Raw genomic sequence first — 17,456 nt, forward strand, 5'->3', positions numbered from 1 at the left:
GGGGTCGACCCTTTTTACTACATCATATTGGTCTGGCCCTGCCCCTTCACCTGTGATGTTGGCGTGTTTGGCTGTCCTGGGGAGCGACCCATGTGACACGGAAAAAACTCTGTGTGTCCACCCCTGCTTGGTCTAGGCCTATGGTATACAGGGTGTCATTGACTCCTTTACGCGGACACATTTCTAATAGGCCAGGCCCTTCGTCATACCCTGTACTGGCAGTGTGTCCCGCCAATCCGAACTCGATCCCTTTCTGTCGGTCAACTGTTTTTTCTATCGAGATCATAATGGTCTTACCATCTCCTTCTAATTGAACTTTCATATATTTGCCGTAATCTTCTTTGCGGTGCCTCCCTATGTCCCCTGTGTACACATCTACATAAGACCATTTAGAACAGCTGGGCCACAACACCTTCCGGCATATGTAGACTGGCTGTTTTTTCCAATAAACTTCCTGACCTTCTGGACAAGGGAACAGGTCACAAAGCCTTACCTGATATGTGGCAGTGGTGCCTACTGGATGGGTCCAATTAACCCACGAGTTGTACCACCCCCTTTTCCCGCCTGGTCTCTGACCGCACCTGAACTCTTTCCCCCTTTTCACTTCATCTCTTTTGGCTCTTAGAAGGGACTGATCCAGGGCCCACAACCCTAAACAAAGGCATACCATCATAGTCATTATCCCCATTATAACCCTTGTTCCCCTTGTCTTCATGACTGTCATTCGTTGTTTTATCTGTTAATATGTTGGTCTGTCTAGTCGTCCGCCCCTCAGTTCTCTGTCTACGTCTACTTCTGGCCGGGAATTGTGATCGTCCAGCTAGTTCATCTATGACCTAGGGGAGAGGTTACCAGCAATTTCACCCTGACTTCTGCTAACAGTGTCGGCTTCGGGGAGGATCGGTGAACCTTCGAGTCCACCCGAAGAGGTGGACGCTTCTTGTACATCGTCCTGTATGTCTTGCAGGTGTAGTGCGTGTCCTAATCAGGTTTATGTGCATGACATTCCTGCTCCAAGGCCGTCCTAATGAGGTGGGTGCACATAGTGTTTCTACTCCAAGGCCGTCTCTATCAGGCCGGCGTACAATGTTCCTACTCTCAGGCCCCAGCTCCTTTAGTCCCCCTGTTGAGGTGATTTATCTCCTCATATAATATTTTAAGTGTGGTGCGTGGGTATCTATATCAGTATTCGGTCATCGGTTCCACCCCAGGGTGGGATGTCCCCCAGGCATCCTTGCAAGGCACCGCTGTGGCTTCCTCAGTGACCTGCGAGGCTTATGTGTAGCGTGTGGGTACATCGGTGCTAAATACAAGCAGCAAGCGTTTCTTCATTGCACACAGCAGAGATGTATATAAGTAATACAAAGTGTAGTTAACTGAGGGAGGCTAGGCCGTTTCTACAAGCATAGAGACATAAATGCAGAATGCATGCTTTACGGATCCTCTTTCAGACAGGGCTGTCCAGCGGGCTGTCTGGGTCATCCAAATCCAACTCGCTGAGGTCCGGTCCGTCTAGGCCCCCTTCGTCTCGTGGGGGGCGGCCCATACCGAGCATTCCAGAATGGTAACTGTTGAGAGAGTGGTTATCCTCCCTAAAAGTCCCTGTCTCACCTTTTAACAGGCTCTCTCTGTCTGGGTTGAGAGGCCTGAGCAATTCTACTTCTTTCATCTGGTAGGGCAGGGGGAGGGATGTTATACTAGATTTCATGTGTTTGTCCTTGCATCGAATGCATAAGGCCTTGTACATAGGTATACAGAAACAAACTCCAATAATCAACACTAATATTATGACCAATATGGGTCCGGCCAGAGAGGACAGCCAATTTTCCCATTTGCCGAACCATTTTGACATCCAGTTTCCAAATGGGTCATTTACTCCCGAATGTTCCTGGAGCTCATCTGAGAGCATCTTTAGACCTGTCAATGCCCTGGTAAGTGTGCCATCAGGCACCGTGTTAGGTCGAATTGGAAAGTGTAGCTTTTCCCTGTAGTATAATTTAGTTCTATTCCCCCGTAAATTGATAAACATTTGTCCCTTAGAGCTGTGTTGACTGCTCTTTTAGTTATGTGGTGGTGTAATTGGGTCAGGTTGGTATCGTTAGCGATATCAGTTAGTGGGGTTCCAGGTCTCTTAATATGAATTGACTCTAGGTTAGATCGTTCTCGTGAGGCCTGAGCTATTTTCCACCACAACAGTGGTCCTGCTATCATCAGTGAGAGACACCATAGGGTGATCAGTCCTTGGAGTCTGTCACGTCCGAGTAGCCTAAATGGATTTCCTGTGTCACGTCTAGGTCTCGTCGGGGTTGTCATAGTCACTGTCGGGGTCCTTCAGGTTTTTCTAATGTCAGTTAGTGTCCGCTCGGTCGGAGCGTCTGTCTTGCAGCACTGAGTCTTGTGCCACCAGTTGCTTAGTCTGTCTGTTTGCAACCAGACTTTTAGGGAGTAGTCAGTAGCTTGGGCCACTTGGAATGGGCCGAGCCAACGTGGTTCACTCCAATTTCTTCAGTGTTGTTTCCTCAACACCCATTCCCCTATTTCCACCGGTGGTGGGACGACGTCGTCTGGATCATGCAGAAGGGCTTCCTGTACCTGTGAGGACAAACACTTCACCGCTATGTTAAGCATTGTTACATAATCACCAATCTCTTCTCTTTGTCCTATAAGAGTGTGTCCGTCTGTGGTAGGGCAAGTGGTGAATGGACATGGCATTTTTCTACCCGTTAGCACCTCATGAGGGGTTAACCCATGTGCTGCATTTGGTTGAGATCTCATGTTGAACAGTACCAATGGTATGGCATCTAGCCATTTCAGGCTTAGTTCGCTACATAATTTTCCCAATTGTTCCTTGATTGTCCTATTTGCTCTTTCCACCAGTCCCTGGGAGGCAGGGTGATAGACTGAGCTATATTTGTGTTTGATCCCAAACATTTCCTCAACCTTTTGAAGGTCCTCACTTGTGAAGTGGATACCATGATCAGGAAGGTGGTTCATCCCGGACGAGCCCCCATAGGCCCCAAAAGGTCAGGGGTATTGTGTTCGCGTATAGTAGGGATCCCCAATCATACCGTACAAGGGATGTTTGTTCCAACCCTCCATTGCGATGCAGGGCCTAAGTGGGATGAAGGCTTCGCAATATGTTTGCGATGCTGTGAGCTGCTATTCTCATCTCTGTTTGTTTTGTGATTCAAAATTGTGTTGTACTTTGTAGTCACCATCTGAATCCCATGCAGATTGGCATAGCATTGACTACCATGTTGGATATTTGCATTAGATTTATATTTAACAATGTCTAGTATTGTTTGTGTAGCCTATCTGACAGAGTGGGGGTGGGGGGCAATGCCCCAGGGTCCCCTGGTAGGTTAATCCGGCCATGCTCATCAGTTGGAAACCTCTATTTCTGTGGATCACAATATTGGGCAATTCAGTAAATTTGATTATTTATCAATTTTCTATAAACCCAATGGCTAATAATTAGAAATGAATGTAATCATGACAGCAACAACACGTGATCTTTCTGTAATTGGAATTTACATGCTTGATAGAAGAAAATTGAGACTCTTGTAGAACCTGGGGGCAGGCGTCATTGCAAAAGGAGCAAGGCGATGCCATTAGTGAGACAAGTTGAAATGCAGTTCAAAGTCCATATTTTCAAACAGAAATGAGTCGTATTGCTGCGTGTTGCCCAGACTGTAGCAGTGTCCTCTGCAGACCAGCACCACCCCGGGTGGGTGGGGTGAAGTTCACAACAGCCTCATGTAGGATCCTCAACCAGTCACCATAACAGCAGTCCCCCCTGTCTGAACAGGGATGATGAGCCAGGCAAGTCCTTGGATTTGAACTGACAATCTTTAAATTTAATTTAATAAAATTTAATGAAAATTTTTCTGGCACAGGATACAAATCCTCTACACCAGGCTCCACAAATTAAAACAATCAACCTTCCAAGTACTGGCTCACTTGCTTGTTATTCACTAGCTTGGATTTGGTGAACAATCACTTATTTTTTCCTTTACTCTCTCCTGGCATGAGATCCATATTATAGCTATTCAGACCTTTCTGTGTTTCTCACATCCAGCAACATGAAGCATTTCTGTCTTGTGCTCTAGTTTTTCAGGAAAGACTACAGAATCACTAACACAAAAGACCACTAGAGCTCAGAACCCCCCCCCCCCCAGTGAAACCAACAAGACTCTAAATTTAAAGGTTCATACATTTTATACCCAAAGTAAAAAGAAGGCCTCTGCAGACACGTCATTGCAAAACTAGCGGTCAGGTTTTGGTCGTGGTGGAGCTTCAGCACGTACAGCTGCACCGTGAACGTTCAACATGACCAACACCTCAAACATGACACGTTTACACACATTAGGTGAAAAGCAAACCCTCTTCAGGCCAGTGTTTCGCATTACCCTTGACATAAATGCTTAGATTAATCCTGATGGATGTGGGGATCACAGTGTATGAATCTAGAACAGGTCCTTCTATCCTAACCTTTTAATCAGTGTTTCCCCCCTTGATAGTTCAATCTTTCCAATTACCTGAAAAAATAGAAAACAGCCATAATCTTTGAAAATCACTGCATGTGTTCACTCATGCAGTGATTTTCATCTCGTTGATTTGTTTTCGCAAATTTCCATAAAGTACAGGTCATTAGTATGACATTTTTGTCACATATAATCAAGTTCGCCACTCACTTAAACCAAAAAGATATGCAGGATTCAGATTTGTGAATACAGAACAGCTACTTCACCTCTCAAGGCTAACATGATTAAACAGTACTATTATAAATCAATGTTGTCTCTTCTGTTAAGGATCCCTGCCCACCACTGGCTGAGTGTGGATAGGACTGGGCGATATGGACTAAATCAAATATCATGATATTTTTGGACCAAAAACCTCAATATCAATATTGTGATGATGATGTGGGGATGACTATTGGTGCTTTCACATTTACACAATCAATTTTTTGATAAATAATCATCAGTAATGCCTATATAATAACTAATAGAAAACTTAGAACAGTCTGGTAAGTTCATAAAATTACATCACTTTACTGTAATAACTCAGCCACTGAGGATGCATAAGCCAGTGCATCCTTAGCGCCGGTCCCAAGCCCGGACAAATGGGGAGGGTTGCGTCAGGAAGGGCATCCGGCATAAAATCTTTGCCAAATCAAATATGCGGATCATAAATAAGACTTACATACCAGATCGGTCGAGGCCCGGGTTACCAACGACCGCCACCGGTACTGTTAACCAGCAGGGTGTCGGTGGAAACTATGCTACTGTTGGGCGAAGGAGAAGGAGAGGGGGAAAGCATGTCCAGAGGCAGCTAGAGAGGAGGAAGGGTAGGCATGTGGAGGTGAGAGTTGGAACTTTGAATGTTGGCACTATGACTGGTAAAGGGAGAGAGCTGGCTGAAATGATGGAAAGAAGAAAGGTAGGCATACTGTGTGTGCAAGAGACCAGGTGGAAGGGGAGTAAGGCCAGGAGTATCGGAGGTGGGTTCAAACTCTTCTACCATGGTGTGAATGGGAGGAGTAATGGGGTAGGGGTCATTCTGAAGGAAGAGTATGTCAAGAGCGTGCTGGAGGTGAAGAGAGTGTCAGACAGAGTGATGAGTATGAAGCTGGAAATTGAAGGTTTATTGCTGAATGTTATCAGTGCATATGCCCCGCAAGTTGGGTGTGAGATGGATGAAAAAGAAGAATTCTGGAGTGAGTTGGACGACATGGTGGAGAGGGTACCCGAGGAGGAGAGAGTGGTGATTGGAGCGGACTTCAATGGACATGTTGGTGAAGGGAACAGAGGTGATGAGGAGGTGATGGGAAGGTATGGAGTCAAGAAGAGAAATGTGGAAGGACAGATGGTGGTCGATTTTGCGAAAAGGATGGAAATGGCTGTGGTGAATACATATTTCAAGTAGAGGGAGGAACACAGGGTGACGTACAAGAGTGGAGGAAAGTGCACACAGGTGGACTATATCTTATGTAGAAGGCGCCATCTAAAAGGGATTGGAGACTGCAAGGTGGTGACAGGGGAGAACGTAGCTAGGCAGCATCGGATGGTGGTCTGTAGGATGACTTTGGAGACCAAGAAGAGGAAGCGAGTGAAGACACAGCCGAAGATCAAATGGTGGAAGTTGAAGAAGGAAGACTGTTGTGTGGAGTTCAGGCAGGAGTTAAGACAGGCACTGGGTGGTAGTGAAGAGTTGCCAGATGGCTGGACAACCACTGCAGAAATAGTGAGGGAGACAGCTAGGAAGGTACTTGGTGTATCATCGGGACAGAGGAAGGAAGACAAGGAGACTTGGTGGTGGAATGAGGAAGTACAGCAAATTATACAGAGGAAAAGGTTGGCAAAGAAGAAGTGGGATAGTAAGAGAGATGAAGAAAGTAGACGGGAGTACAAGGAGATGCAGCGTAAAGCAAAGAGAGAGGTGGCAAAGGCAAAGGAAAAGGCGTATGGTGAGTTGTATGACAGGTTAGACACTAAGGAAGGAGAAAAGGACTTGTACCGATTGGCTAGACAGAGGGACCAAGCTGCAAAGGATGTGCAGCAAGTTAGGGCGATCAAGGATAGAGATGGAAATGTGCTGACAAGCGAGGAGAGTGTGCTAAGAAGGTGGAAGGAGTACTTTTAGGGGCTGATGAATGAAGAAAATGAGAGAGAGAGAAGGTTGGATGATGTAGGGATAATGAATCAGGAAGTTCAGTGGATTAACAAGGAGGAAGTGAGAGCAGCTATGAAGAGGATGAAGAGTGGAAAGGCAGTTGGTCCTGATGACATACCTGTGGAGGCATGGAGATGTTTAGGAGAGATGGCAGTGGAGTTTTTAACTAGATTGTTTAACACAATCCTGGAAAGTGAGAGGATGCCTGAGGAGTGGAGAAGAAGCATACTGGTACCGATTTTCAAGAACAAGGGCGATGTGCAGAACTGTAACAACTACAGAGGTATAAAGTTGATCAGCCACAGCATGAAGATTTGGGAAAGAGTAAAAGAAGCTAGGTTAAGAGGAGAGGTGATGATCAGCGAGCAGCAGTATGGTTTCATGCCACGAAAGAGCACCACAGATGCGATGTTTGCTTTGAGAATGTTGTTTGAGAAGTATAGAGAAGGCCAGAAAGAGTTGCATTGTGTCTTTGTAGATTTAGAGAAAGCTTATGACAGAGTGCCGAGAGAGGAGGTATGGTATTGTATGAGGAAGTCAGGAGTTGCAGAGAAGTATGTAGGAGTGGTGCAGGATATGTATGAGGGAAGTGTGACAATGGTGAGGTGTGCGGTTGGAATCACAGATGGGTTCAAGGTGGAGGTCGGATTACATCAAGGATCGGCTCTGAGCCCTTTCTTGTTTGCAATGGTGATGGACAGGTTGACGGACAAGATCAGGCAGGAGTCTCCATGGACGATGATGTTCGCGGATGACATTGTGATCTGTAGTGAGAGTAGGGTGCAGGTTGAGGAGAGCCTGGAGAGGTGGAGGTATGCACTGGAGAGAAGAGGAATGAAAGTCAGTAGGAGCAAGACGGAATACCTATACATGAATGAGAGAGAGGACAGTGGAATGGTCAGGATGCAAAGAGTGGAGGTGACAAAGGCATTTGAGTTTAAATACTTGGGGTCAACTGTCCAAAGTAACGGGGAGTGCAGTAGAGAGGTGAAAAAGAGAGTGCAGGCAGGGTGGAGTGGGTGGAGAAGAGTGTCAGCAGTGATTTGCGACAGAAGGGTACCAGCAAGAGTTAAAGGGAAAGTTTACAAGATGGTTGTGAGACCAGCTATGTTATATGGTTTGGAGACAGTGACACTGACGAAAAGACAGGAGGCGGAGCTGGAGGTGGCAGAGTTGAAGATGCTAAGATTTTCACTGGGAGTAATGAAGAAGGACAGGATTAGGAATGATTATATTAGAGGGACCGCTCAGGTTGGACGGTTTGGAGACAAAGCAAGAGAGGCAAGATTGAGATGGTTTGGACATGTGTGGAGGAGAGATGCTGAGTATATTGGGAGAAGGATGCTGAATATGGAGCTGCCAGGGAAGAAGAGAAGAGGAAGGCCAAAGAGGAGGTTTATGGATGTGGTGAGGGAAGACATGCAGGTGGCTGGTGTAACAGAGGAAGACGCAGAAGACAGGAAGAAATGGAAACGGATGATCCGCTGTGGCGACCCCTAACGGGAACAGCCGAAAGTAGTAGTAGTAACTGTAATGCAGCCTTTAAGAAGAAAGAAGCCACTTTATTTTGACATTGTATTCTTACAATGAAATGTGTTCTATGCATTTAACCCATCCTAGTGTATAGGAGCAGTGGGCAGCTGCAGCACCCGCAGACCAACTCCAGTTCTTCTTTCCATTGCCAGACAGGAGTATTAACCCTAACATGCATGTCTTTTTGATGGTGGGAGGAAACCCACGCAGACATGGGGAGAACACGAAAGGATCTGAGACGGCCTGGGGTTTGAACCCAGAACCTTCTTGCTGTGAGGGAACAGTGCTAACCACCGGGCCACAGTGTTGCCAGGAAAACCAACACTTATGTCACATCCCGATATTATGACATCTAGAATCCCAGACCACATCTAGTCTTAAACCACGACATCGATATAACATATTGTCCAGCCCTACATGTGGATTTTCATTTGAATTCTCAAAGTCAATTGAATTTATTTTCTAAGAACTTTAAAGGGTAAGCAAACACTCATTTTAGCCCATTTCCACCCACACCAGTAAGGTGAGAATGACGGGGGCTGAAAGTAGCAGTGCTTTGGTATAAACACAACAAAGCAAACCCAGTTTAGTTGGCTAATGCCAGCATGTGGCCCTTCTCACTTCTTACTTTGTCTGAAGCTCTGGTACCCTCATGTGTCTGCCACACTATATGAAGTATCAATACCTTGATGATGCAGACAAATTTATCAATTGAGGTTGATCTTAATGTGCATTTTACCCCAGAAGAGGAAGCTCAGATTTTCTCACTCAGTGTGGCTGTGTGATGCTATCTTTTTTTGTTGAATTTATTTATTATTGTACAGAGCTTGTGAAAAATCCTCCTTGTTTAACCCCATTAAACTGTTGTGTGCTAAGGAAATAACATTAACAGAACCCAATTTGAAAAAAACATGTTTATTGTGACAGTCCCCATTTGAGTATGCCACATACATACAACAGCCAAAATGAACAGATTTTAATCACATCTACTTACTCCAAGTCACATGGCAAGTATCAACATCTGTGTGGAAAAAAATAGTAAAAAAATTAAGATTTTTTTTTTCTTAAATTTTTTTATCAGTTTATGGTGTTTATGAGTTCTGTGCTCTATCGAGGTGGAAACCCCCTGTGCGGCACTCCTCTTCCCCTGAACCCTCCTCTCTCCCCACGAAAATTTGGTCTGTTCCTTTCCCTGCCTCTGTCTCCCCCTCTTCCTGCATTTGGCCCACCACGTCCGCCTCTAGATGCTCCACCACCACGATCGGACTTCAGCTTGGCTGGGGGAGATTTGGGTCTCAGCCTCTCAATTTCCTCTGTGCAACCGGAGAGGTGGGAATTGGGGATGGCGAAATGGGAAGCGTACGCCTCCGAGTTGAAGTTACTGTTAGTCAGAGTGGGCCCGACAGTAAGCCAGCCTAGACATCAAACAAGGAGAGCTTGTTTATATGATGACTTATAACCTGGCACACAGCAGTAAGACATAGCGGTTCACTTTAGTTTCAGACCCTGAGTGTAATGTGACAACAAAATGGCCTGCATATGAATATGGTCAACTCAAGATTACAGGACATTATATACGGTATTTTCACCGGTATGATCTTTACCTATATGATGCTTTGTCTGTGATTTCATAGACGAAGAATGAGGTCTTAGCATTTAGCATTCAAAGGGTATTCATGTCCATCTAAAGATGTGTTCCCCCATCCTATCCCACACGTCACCTGGTCTGATGGTGGAGTCTCGTCCAAACAGGTGCAGCCTCCTCCGGCCCAAACAGAAGTGTTCGATGATATGGAAGATCTCCACTGGCTTCTCTACATTTCCTATCTCTGGCTCCTCTGTTATAATTAGGTCAATGTCCACGTTGGCATGTATGAAATCCCCATCGGTACTCCTACGGACTGTCCCTTTGATTCCCATCAGACAGTGCTCCTGTCAGAGGTGCCGATGGTTGTGTTGGTTAACCATGCATACACAATGTATATTGGAGCAAATGGTACAACTTCACATCTATTAATTTTTAACATGAAAAAAAATCTGGTTATGTTATGTACTGAAGTAGTTAATTATATTGAACACCTTGAACCATGCAATCTGTAATCAATTACATTTTAAAAAGGAGTGAGTGTACGAGTGGCCATATGGGTGGTTGTGTAGGTGGCACCTTGGTCCTTTGGAATACTGCTTTAGGGTCCAAGGCCTTAGTCTTGCCTGGGTTATTCTTGTTGGTCTTGATCCAACATATATCCTCACACCTTCTGAAACCCCACTTCCTCAAACACTGAAATGGGTATATAGTTGGTAAGCAAACTGAGCAGTCGGAACAGTAACTAACGAGCTAGTAGTGCAGTGTGAACAATAACATTGGCAGTTCTGACAAAAGCATCCATGCTAAAACCTGATTAAACTAAGTAAATTTGGTCATTATCAAAATTTTTAAGGATTCAAACATAAACAGATAGGCCACATGTAGTTTGGTGAAAGATGACCGACTGACAATAGTATTATTGTTAGCTATTCAATTAAGCTCTCTGGGACAAGACATGGACAAAACCACATGAAGCCGTTTATGTATGGGATGGAGATCTTTCATGTGCTAGATTGGTCACTTAAAATTATTCCAGCCAGGGCTATGGGGGGGTTTGGCGGTCAACCTGGGAAGAGTTAAGGATGAGTGTAATTATTTTTCATTATCTCATATCAGAGGCACTTCAAACCTAGATGATAACATCCTGGCTTACTGTAATCACATCACAGAATGAATGAGGCAGAACAGTGCAAAACAACACCGGATGGCAATGCCTCAACATTCTGATCAAGAAGTGTGTGTGAGTGGCTAACAGGCAGGAAGAGAAATAAGAGGCCACTTTAAAGTCACACAGACTGATTAAGAAAGAAAAAAAATCACTGATATTTGGGAATCATCACTGCAACAACAGAACAGTCTTTTTTTCATCTTTGAGTGTTGGCCTACCATCCTGCCAAGGTCCAGGCCTTCACCAGAACCACACCAGAGAAAGACAAAGGAACGCAGAGCTGATATCTCCTCAATCTCCAGCTTCATGATCTGAAAATTATGCAGAGCAGAATATGGAAGTTAGCTGTCAATTAACATATTGAAAAATACAATACTAGCATAGTGAATATACCAATCATCTTACGATGGAAGTAAGCTGTGAATTGACATGATACAAAAAATAATTTATGTTAACTGTCCCATTCCTCCTTTCTCTTACAAATTCACACACATAAGTGTACATCAACAACAAATTATATGCCAAATTAATAACACACATCATCCCAGGTCCAGAAGCGTTCAGTATGGCTAATGCCTGATTCCCTGTAGTACTCTTCGAGAGGAGGCTCAAGCAGAATCACATCAAACTTGCACTTTAAATCCCGTAAGTCAAAGTGCATTGGGTCAGCCTGGAGGTACCTGGAAACACAAAGAAATCAAAGAAGCAATAATACTTGACTCTTAAAAATAAAGTAAATCTCAAATGGAGTCACTATCTTCATGCCTAAATTATCTGCAAACTGGCCAAATAAGAGGTTGTGGTGAGTATACCATGCCATTAGGGCTGTGCGATATGACCAAAATCTCATATCCCCATATACACTACCGTTCAAAAGTTTGGGATCACATTGAAATGTCCATATTTTTGAAGGAAAAGCACTGTACTGTTCAATGAAGATAACTTTAAACTAGTCTTAACTTTAAAGAAATACACTCTATACATTGCTAATGTGGTAAATGACTATTCTAGCTGCAAATGTCTGGTTTTTGGTGCAATATCTACATAGGTGTATAGAGGCCCATTTCAAGCAACTATCACTCCAGTGTTCTAATGGTACAATGTGTTTGCTCATTGGCTCAGAAGGCTAATTGATGATTAGAAAACCCTTGTGCAATCATGTTCACACATCTGAAAACAGTTTAGCTCGTTACAGAAGCTACAAAACTGACCTTCCTTTGAGCAGATTGAGTTTCTGGAGCATCACATTTGTGGGGTCAATTAAACGCTCAAAATGGCCAGAAAAAGAGAACTTTCATCTGAAACTCGACAGTCTATTCTTGTTCTTAGAAATGAAGGCTATTCCATGCGAGAAATTGCTAAGAAATTGAAGATTTCCTACACCGGTGTGTACTACTCCCTTCAGAGGACAGCACAAACAGGCTCTAACCAGAGTAGAAAAAGAAGTGGGAGGCCGCGTTGCACAACTGAGCAAGAAGATAAGTACATTAGAGTCTCTAGTTTGAGAAACAGACGCCTCACAGGTCCCCAACTGGCATCTTCATTAAATAGTACCCGCAAAACACCAGTGTCAACATCTACAGTGAAGAGGCGGCTGCGGGATTCTGGGCTTCAGGGCAGAGTGGCAAAGAAAAAGCCATATCTGAGACTGACCAATAAAAGAAAAAGATTAAGATGGGCAAACGAACACAGACATTGGACAGAGGAAGACTGGAAAAAAGTGTTGTGGACGGATGAATCCAAGTTTGAGGTGTTTGGATCACAAAGAAGAACGTTTGTGAGACGCAGAACAAATGAAAAGATGCTGGAAGAATGCCTGACGCCATCTGTTAAGCATGGTGGAGGTAATGTGATGGTCTGGGGTTGCTTTGGTGCTGGTAAGGTGGGAGATTTGTACAGGGTAAAAGGGATTCTGAATAAGGAAGGCTATCACTCCATTTTGCAACGCCATGCCATACCCAGTGGACAGCGCTTGATTGGAGCCAATTTCATCCTACAACAGGACAATGACCCTAAACACACCTCCAAATTGTGCAAGAACTATTTAGAGCAGAAGCAGGCAGCTGGTATTCTATCGGTAATGGAGTGGCCAGCGCAGTCACCAGATCTGAACCCCATTGAGCTGTTGTGGGAGCAGCTTGACCGTATGGTACGCAAGAAGTGCCCATCCAACCAATCCAACTTGTGGGAGCTGCTTCTGGAAGCGTGGGGTGCAATTTCTCCAGATTACCTCAACAAATTAACAGCTAGAATGCCAAAGGTCTGCAATGTTGTAATTGCTGCAAATGGAGGATTCTTTGACGAAAGCAAAGTTTGATGTAAAAAAAAATCTTATTTCAAATACAAATCATTATTTCTAACCTTGTCAATGTCTTGACTCTATTTTCTATTCATTTCACAACATATGGTGGTGAATAAGTGTGACTTTTCATGGAAAACACAAAATTGTTTGGGTGATCCCAAACTTTTGAACGGTAGTGTAGGTTATTGCATATCCTGACAAATATACATATCACGGTATAGCACATTTTCTGTAAATTCAGTGAATAGTTTCTAGTCCGTGCCCCCCACTCCCAAGCAGCCCCGCCGAAAACGCAGTCGAAATTCCCATACCGAGCTGAAATTAAAAAAGTGCACATAGATTAGGCAAATAACATAAATAAACAGTCTATCGTGTTTTGCTGTTGTTTATGGTCATGTTAGTTTCTCGTCTCCTCTGCTCTCTGTTTCACCGTGAGCAGGGCTCAGCCTCTCCACATGGAGCTCAGTGGAGCGGAGGAGAGACAGACAGCTGTGGAGAGTTGGAGAGTTTACAACAACTTACACTAGTTATGTTACCGTAAGCGCAGTAAACGCTTCGCGAGTAAAAAGCCAACAACAGTATGTGTTAACGTACATGGGAGGGGTGTTGGTGGTGGAGATGAGTTCATCCTTAAGCCTGATAAGCTCTCTCAGCTTTGGATATTCCTCAAATCTGTCAGCTAGACCTGAACCACAGAACACATAAGTATTAGTATTAGGAATGCAAATTGTAAGGAATAATCTTGCTCAATAGTTGCCAGTGTTCACAGGTAATAATAATAAATTTTTAACAAAACAGCTAAATACAGCTTATGACTTAAACATTCAGTTTATGCTTATGTTTTTCCTCAGTGGCAATGAAATCAACCTTCAGTTAATCGTTTATGACTATAGTTAGAATTCAACCCAAATAAACACACACGTGCTTTCATATACACCCACCAACATCCCTGATGAAGTTTTGTGGTCTGTGTCCTGTATCCACAAAGTGCTGGCAATAGTCATTGTGGGGGTTCAGACTCTGGGTGCCCTGAAATCAAGGAAAAAAAAGAAAGACATAAATAACAGTTTAAAAATCTTAAATATAATGTACAACTATAAATGGTGAGAAACTAAGGCAGTTGTACTCAACCATGTGCCACGGAGGACCCAAGAGTAGGCAGGTTTTCATTCCAACTGGACTTGTAGTAGCTGAATTCACTGGTTAGCACACCTTTAACCAAAGAGGAGGACTAAACAGAGAAATGACCTGTTACGGGGTCCACTTAGAATTAAACCCTTTGCACTCTCAGCCCTCTATGGCACATGGTTGAGTATCACTGGACTAGTGTAGTGAAAGAGGTAAGCAGAGGGGAAGAAAACAGGGAGGTGAGAATGTGACATTTATCTGTACTGAGAAATACTATAAAGAGGTGGGAGAAGGTAATCAAGTGTGTGGACATGCAATATGTGTGCCTGTCTGTGCACGCACGCACACAAGCATTCATACTCACATAGACATGCACAGGCACAATATCATCTTTAATAATTATATCTTAATTTACAATTACAATTTCATTTAGCAGATGCTTTTATCCAAAGTGACGTACATCTGAGTTAATACGACACAAGCAAGGATCTAGTCAGGAAGCATCAATGCAAGTAAGTGCCAAAAAACTAGGTTAATGTCCGACAGGACATAGGTGTCAACCGGCAGTGCACAAAGGCAATGCATAGGGTGCATAGAAGCAATTTCTTTTTTTTTTTAATACTATGAATACCATCAGGTGTGGAGGTGTTTGAGAAAAAGCTGGGTCTTAAGGGTCTTCTTAAAGATGGAGAGGGATTCAGTGGATCGAATGGAGTTTGGTAACTTGTTTCACCACCGGAGAACTACAGAAGAGTCTGGCTAGAGACTTAGGGTCCCATTGTGGCAGAAGTGCCAGGCACCTTTCATTAGCAGAGTGTAGTGAGCAGGACTGACTGTAGACCTAAATGAGGGAGTTCAGGTAGGCGGGAGCCATTTTAGTTGCTGTTTTGTAAGCAAGCATTAAGGTTTTGAATTTGATGCGGGCAACAACTGGGATCCAGTGGAGGGATATGAACAGCGGGGTAACATGTGGTGTTTTGGGTTGGTTGAAGACCAGATGTGCCGCCACGTTCTGGATCATTTGCAGAGTTTTGAAAGTGCATGCAGTGAGACCTGCCAGTAAGGAGTTGCAGTAGTCAATGCATGATATAACAAGAGCCTGTACCAGGAGTTGTGCTGCATGCTCAGATAGGTAGGGTCTAATTTTCCTGATGTTGTACAGGGCAAATCGGCACGACTGCACAATTGAGGCCACGTGAACCTTAAAGCTTAGTTGGTCATCAATCATGACACCCAGGTTTCGGGCAAACTTTGTGGGCATGAGTTGGGTTGATCCGAGCTGGATATTGATCTGTTGTTGTAAGAATGAACTGGCTGGGATGACAAGGTGCTCAGTCTTAGATAGGTTAAGCTGGAAGTGTCGTTCTTTCATCCATGCGGCAATATCAGCAAGGCATGACGATATCTGTGCCGAGAGGATTGCTTATGTTTCATTCAGTGTCTTTGAGGACCCAAACTGTCGAAGGGTGTGTGATGAGGGGGATTACTTGCCTTGAGGAAAGTACTTGAGTCCTTGTACACCTCTTCATATGGATTGCTTTCCTCAGGCTGCTGCACCTCTACTTCATCCTATATACCCCAACATGCATGCACATACACATTCAATGACTTTGTCAGAAATTTTCTGCTGCACAATTGCTGTTCTGCTTAACCACACAAAACGTTAGAATCAGAGATGAGAGAACTTAACATCGTAAAGAAAACTGATTCTTTAACCAGGAGTACTCAAGTTCGGAGGCACACTTGAGCAACATCGAAACAGACAGCTTCCATTTCTCAAAGCCATTTGAGACAGCACAAGACAGCAACACGATGTTTGTATCGCTGTCTTGTGCAGTTCGTCAAGCACATTTTGGACGCCGCTGTACAGTTTGTCAACGTTGTCTCGGCGTTTAGGTCACGGTGTGTGTCAATTAAAGTGAATGGCACAAATGTGTGTGTGTGCTAATGTAAAACCAACTCCACCTTTTGTTCTTCCACATCTTCCTCCAGATCCTCTCCTTCCGTCTGAGCCTTCCGTTTGGACGAAGAAATTGAAGGGTCAAACGAAGCCCTGCAAAGCAAAACTGGCTCCAATTAATTAAACGTCCTCGTTCAAAGAATCCACTCTTAGCTTCTTTATTGAAAATCAAGAAAATCGTGCGCACAAACGTTTCAAAAACTCGCCTGCAGATTTCTCGATTCTCCTCTATTTCCTTCAACTCATCCTTGCTGTTTAGTACGGCGCCGATACTGTCTGCGCTTTCTGCTCCCAACTGTGGACAATGATAATGGGCTAAGCAGTGTTTGGTGTAATTGTTAATCTGGTTTCTGAATCAGAACACTATACATTTTTTTGGAATGTAAAATGGTATTTATAATATTTCCACGCATCAAATTTGCCATTTGTTATGCACATCCCATCACACACTGGCAAACTGGCGCTAATAACGAGCCGCAGATCCAATACATTTTACCTGTTGTGCCAAGAGCTGCCGTCTGAGCTTCTGCCGTTCACGGATCTCTTGCAGTCGACTGTTCATTCTTAACTCGTATTGATCTCTAGTGGATTTCTGCAGTAATTTTGCGCTGTTAAATTCAAAAATTCCGGTTAAAGTGACGTTCAAAAACAAAAGGTATGGGCCGGTAGTAACCGTGATTGAGCCCCGCGCATTTGGATGGCGTCATCACAAGGCGACGCGTTTGTTCCGTGCGGTCCTTTGCAGACACTGGGGGCGCCGTTTAGCTTCTCCAGCTGCTTTGAGGGTAGACGCACATGACTTACCACTATAACACAAAGAGTGAGGGTGAATGAAGGCTGGTGAGTAACGTAGAACACATATTGAATTGTTTTCTAATCAGTGACATATCCATCTCACAGAAACTGGTGTGACAATGTTTAAATCATAAGTTGTTAAAAAAAAGACTGCCCACGTTTCGTCCAGCTCCCCAGATCTCCTAATGATTATATCCCAAAGTACAGGAACCCAACATGTGATAAATGCTGCTGTCTGCACGCTTGCATGGGGCCCAAACAACATAAAGAGTTTAATTCATCCGTGTGAGTTTTTTTTTGTGTCTTCGAT

General features: G+C 44.0%; 1 protein-coding gene across 1 annotated transcript; it reads right to left on the bottom strand.

The window, feature by feature from the left end:
• Positions 1 to 9,131: 9,131 nt before the first annotated feature.
• mettl14 (methyltransferase 14, N6-adenosine-methyltransferase subunit) lies at positions 9,132 to 17,147 on the bottom strand. Its single transcript, XM_056280831.1, has 11 exons — positions 16,848 to 17,147; positions 16,558 to 16,646; positions 16,357 to 16,444; positions 15,883 to 15,960; positions 14,205 to 14,292; positions 13,858 to 13,948; positions 11,500 to 11,641; positions 11,180 to 11,272; positions 10,370 to 10,486; positions 9,927 to 10,137; positions 9,132 to 9,620 (listed from the first exon to the last, which is right to left on the bottom strand). Exons 1-11 carry the CDS (start codon positions 16,911 to 16,913, stop codon positions 9,313 to 9,315), a joined length of 1,371 nt encoding a protein of 456 aa, XP_056136806.1. The 5' UTR covers positions 16,914 to 17,147; the 3' UTR covers positions 9,132 to 9,312.
• Positions 17,148 to 17,456: the final 309 nt, after the last annotated feature.

The sequence above is a fragment of the Lampris incognitus genome, chromosome 5 (assembly GCF_029633865.1).
Source record: "Lampris incognitus isolate fLamInc1 chromosome 5, fLamInc1.hap2, whole genome shotgun sequence".
NCBI lineage: Eukaryota > Metazoa > Chordata > Actinopteri > Lampriformes > Lampridae > Lampris > Lampris incognitus.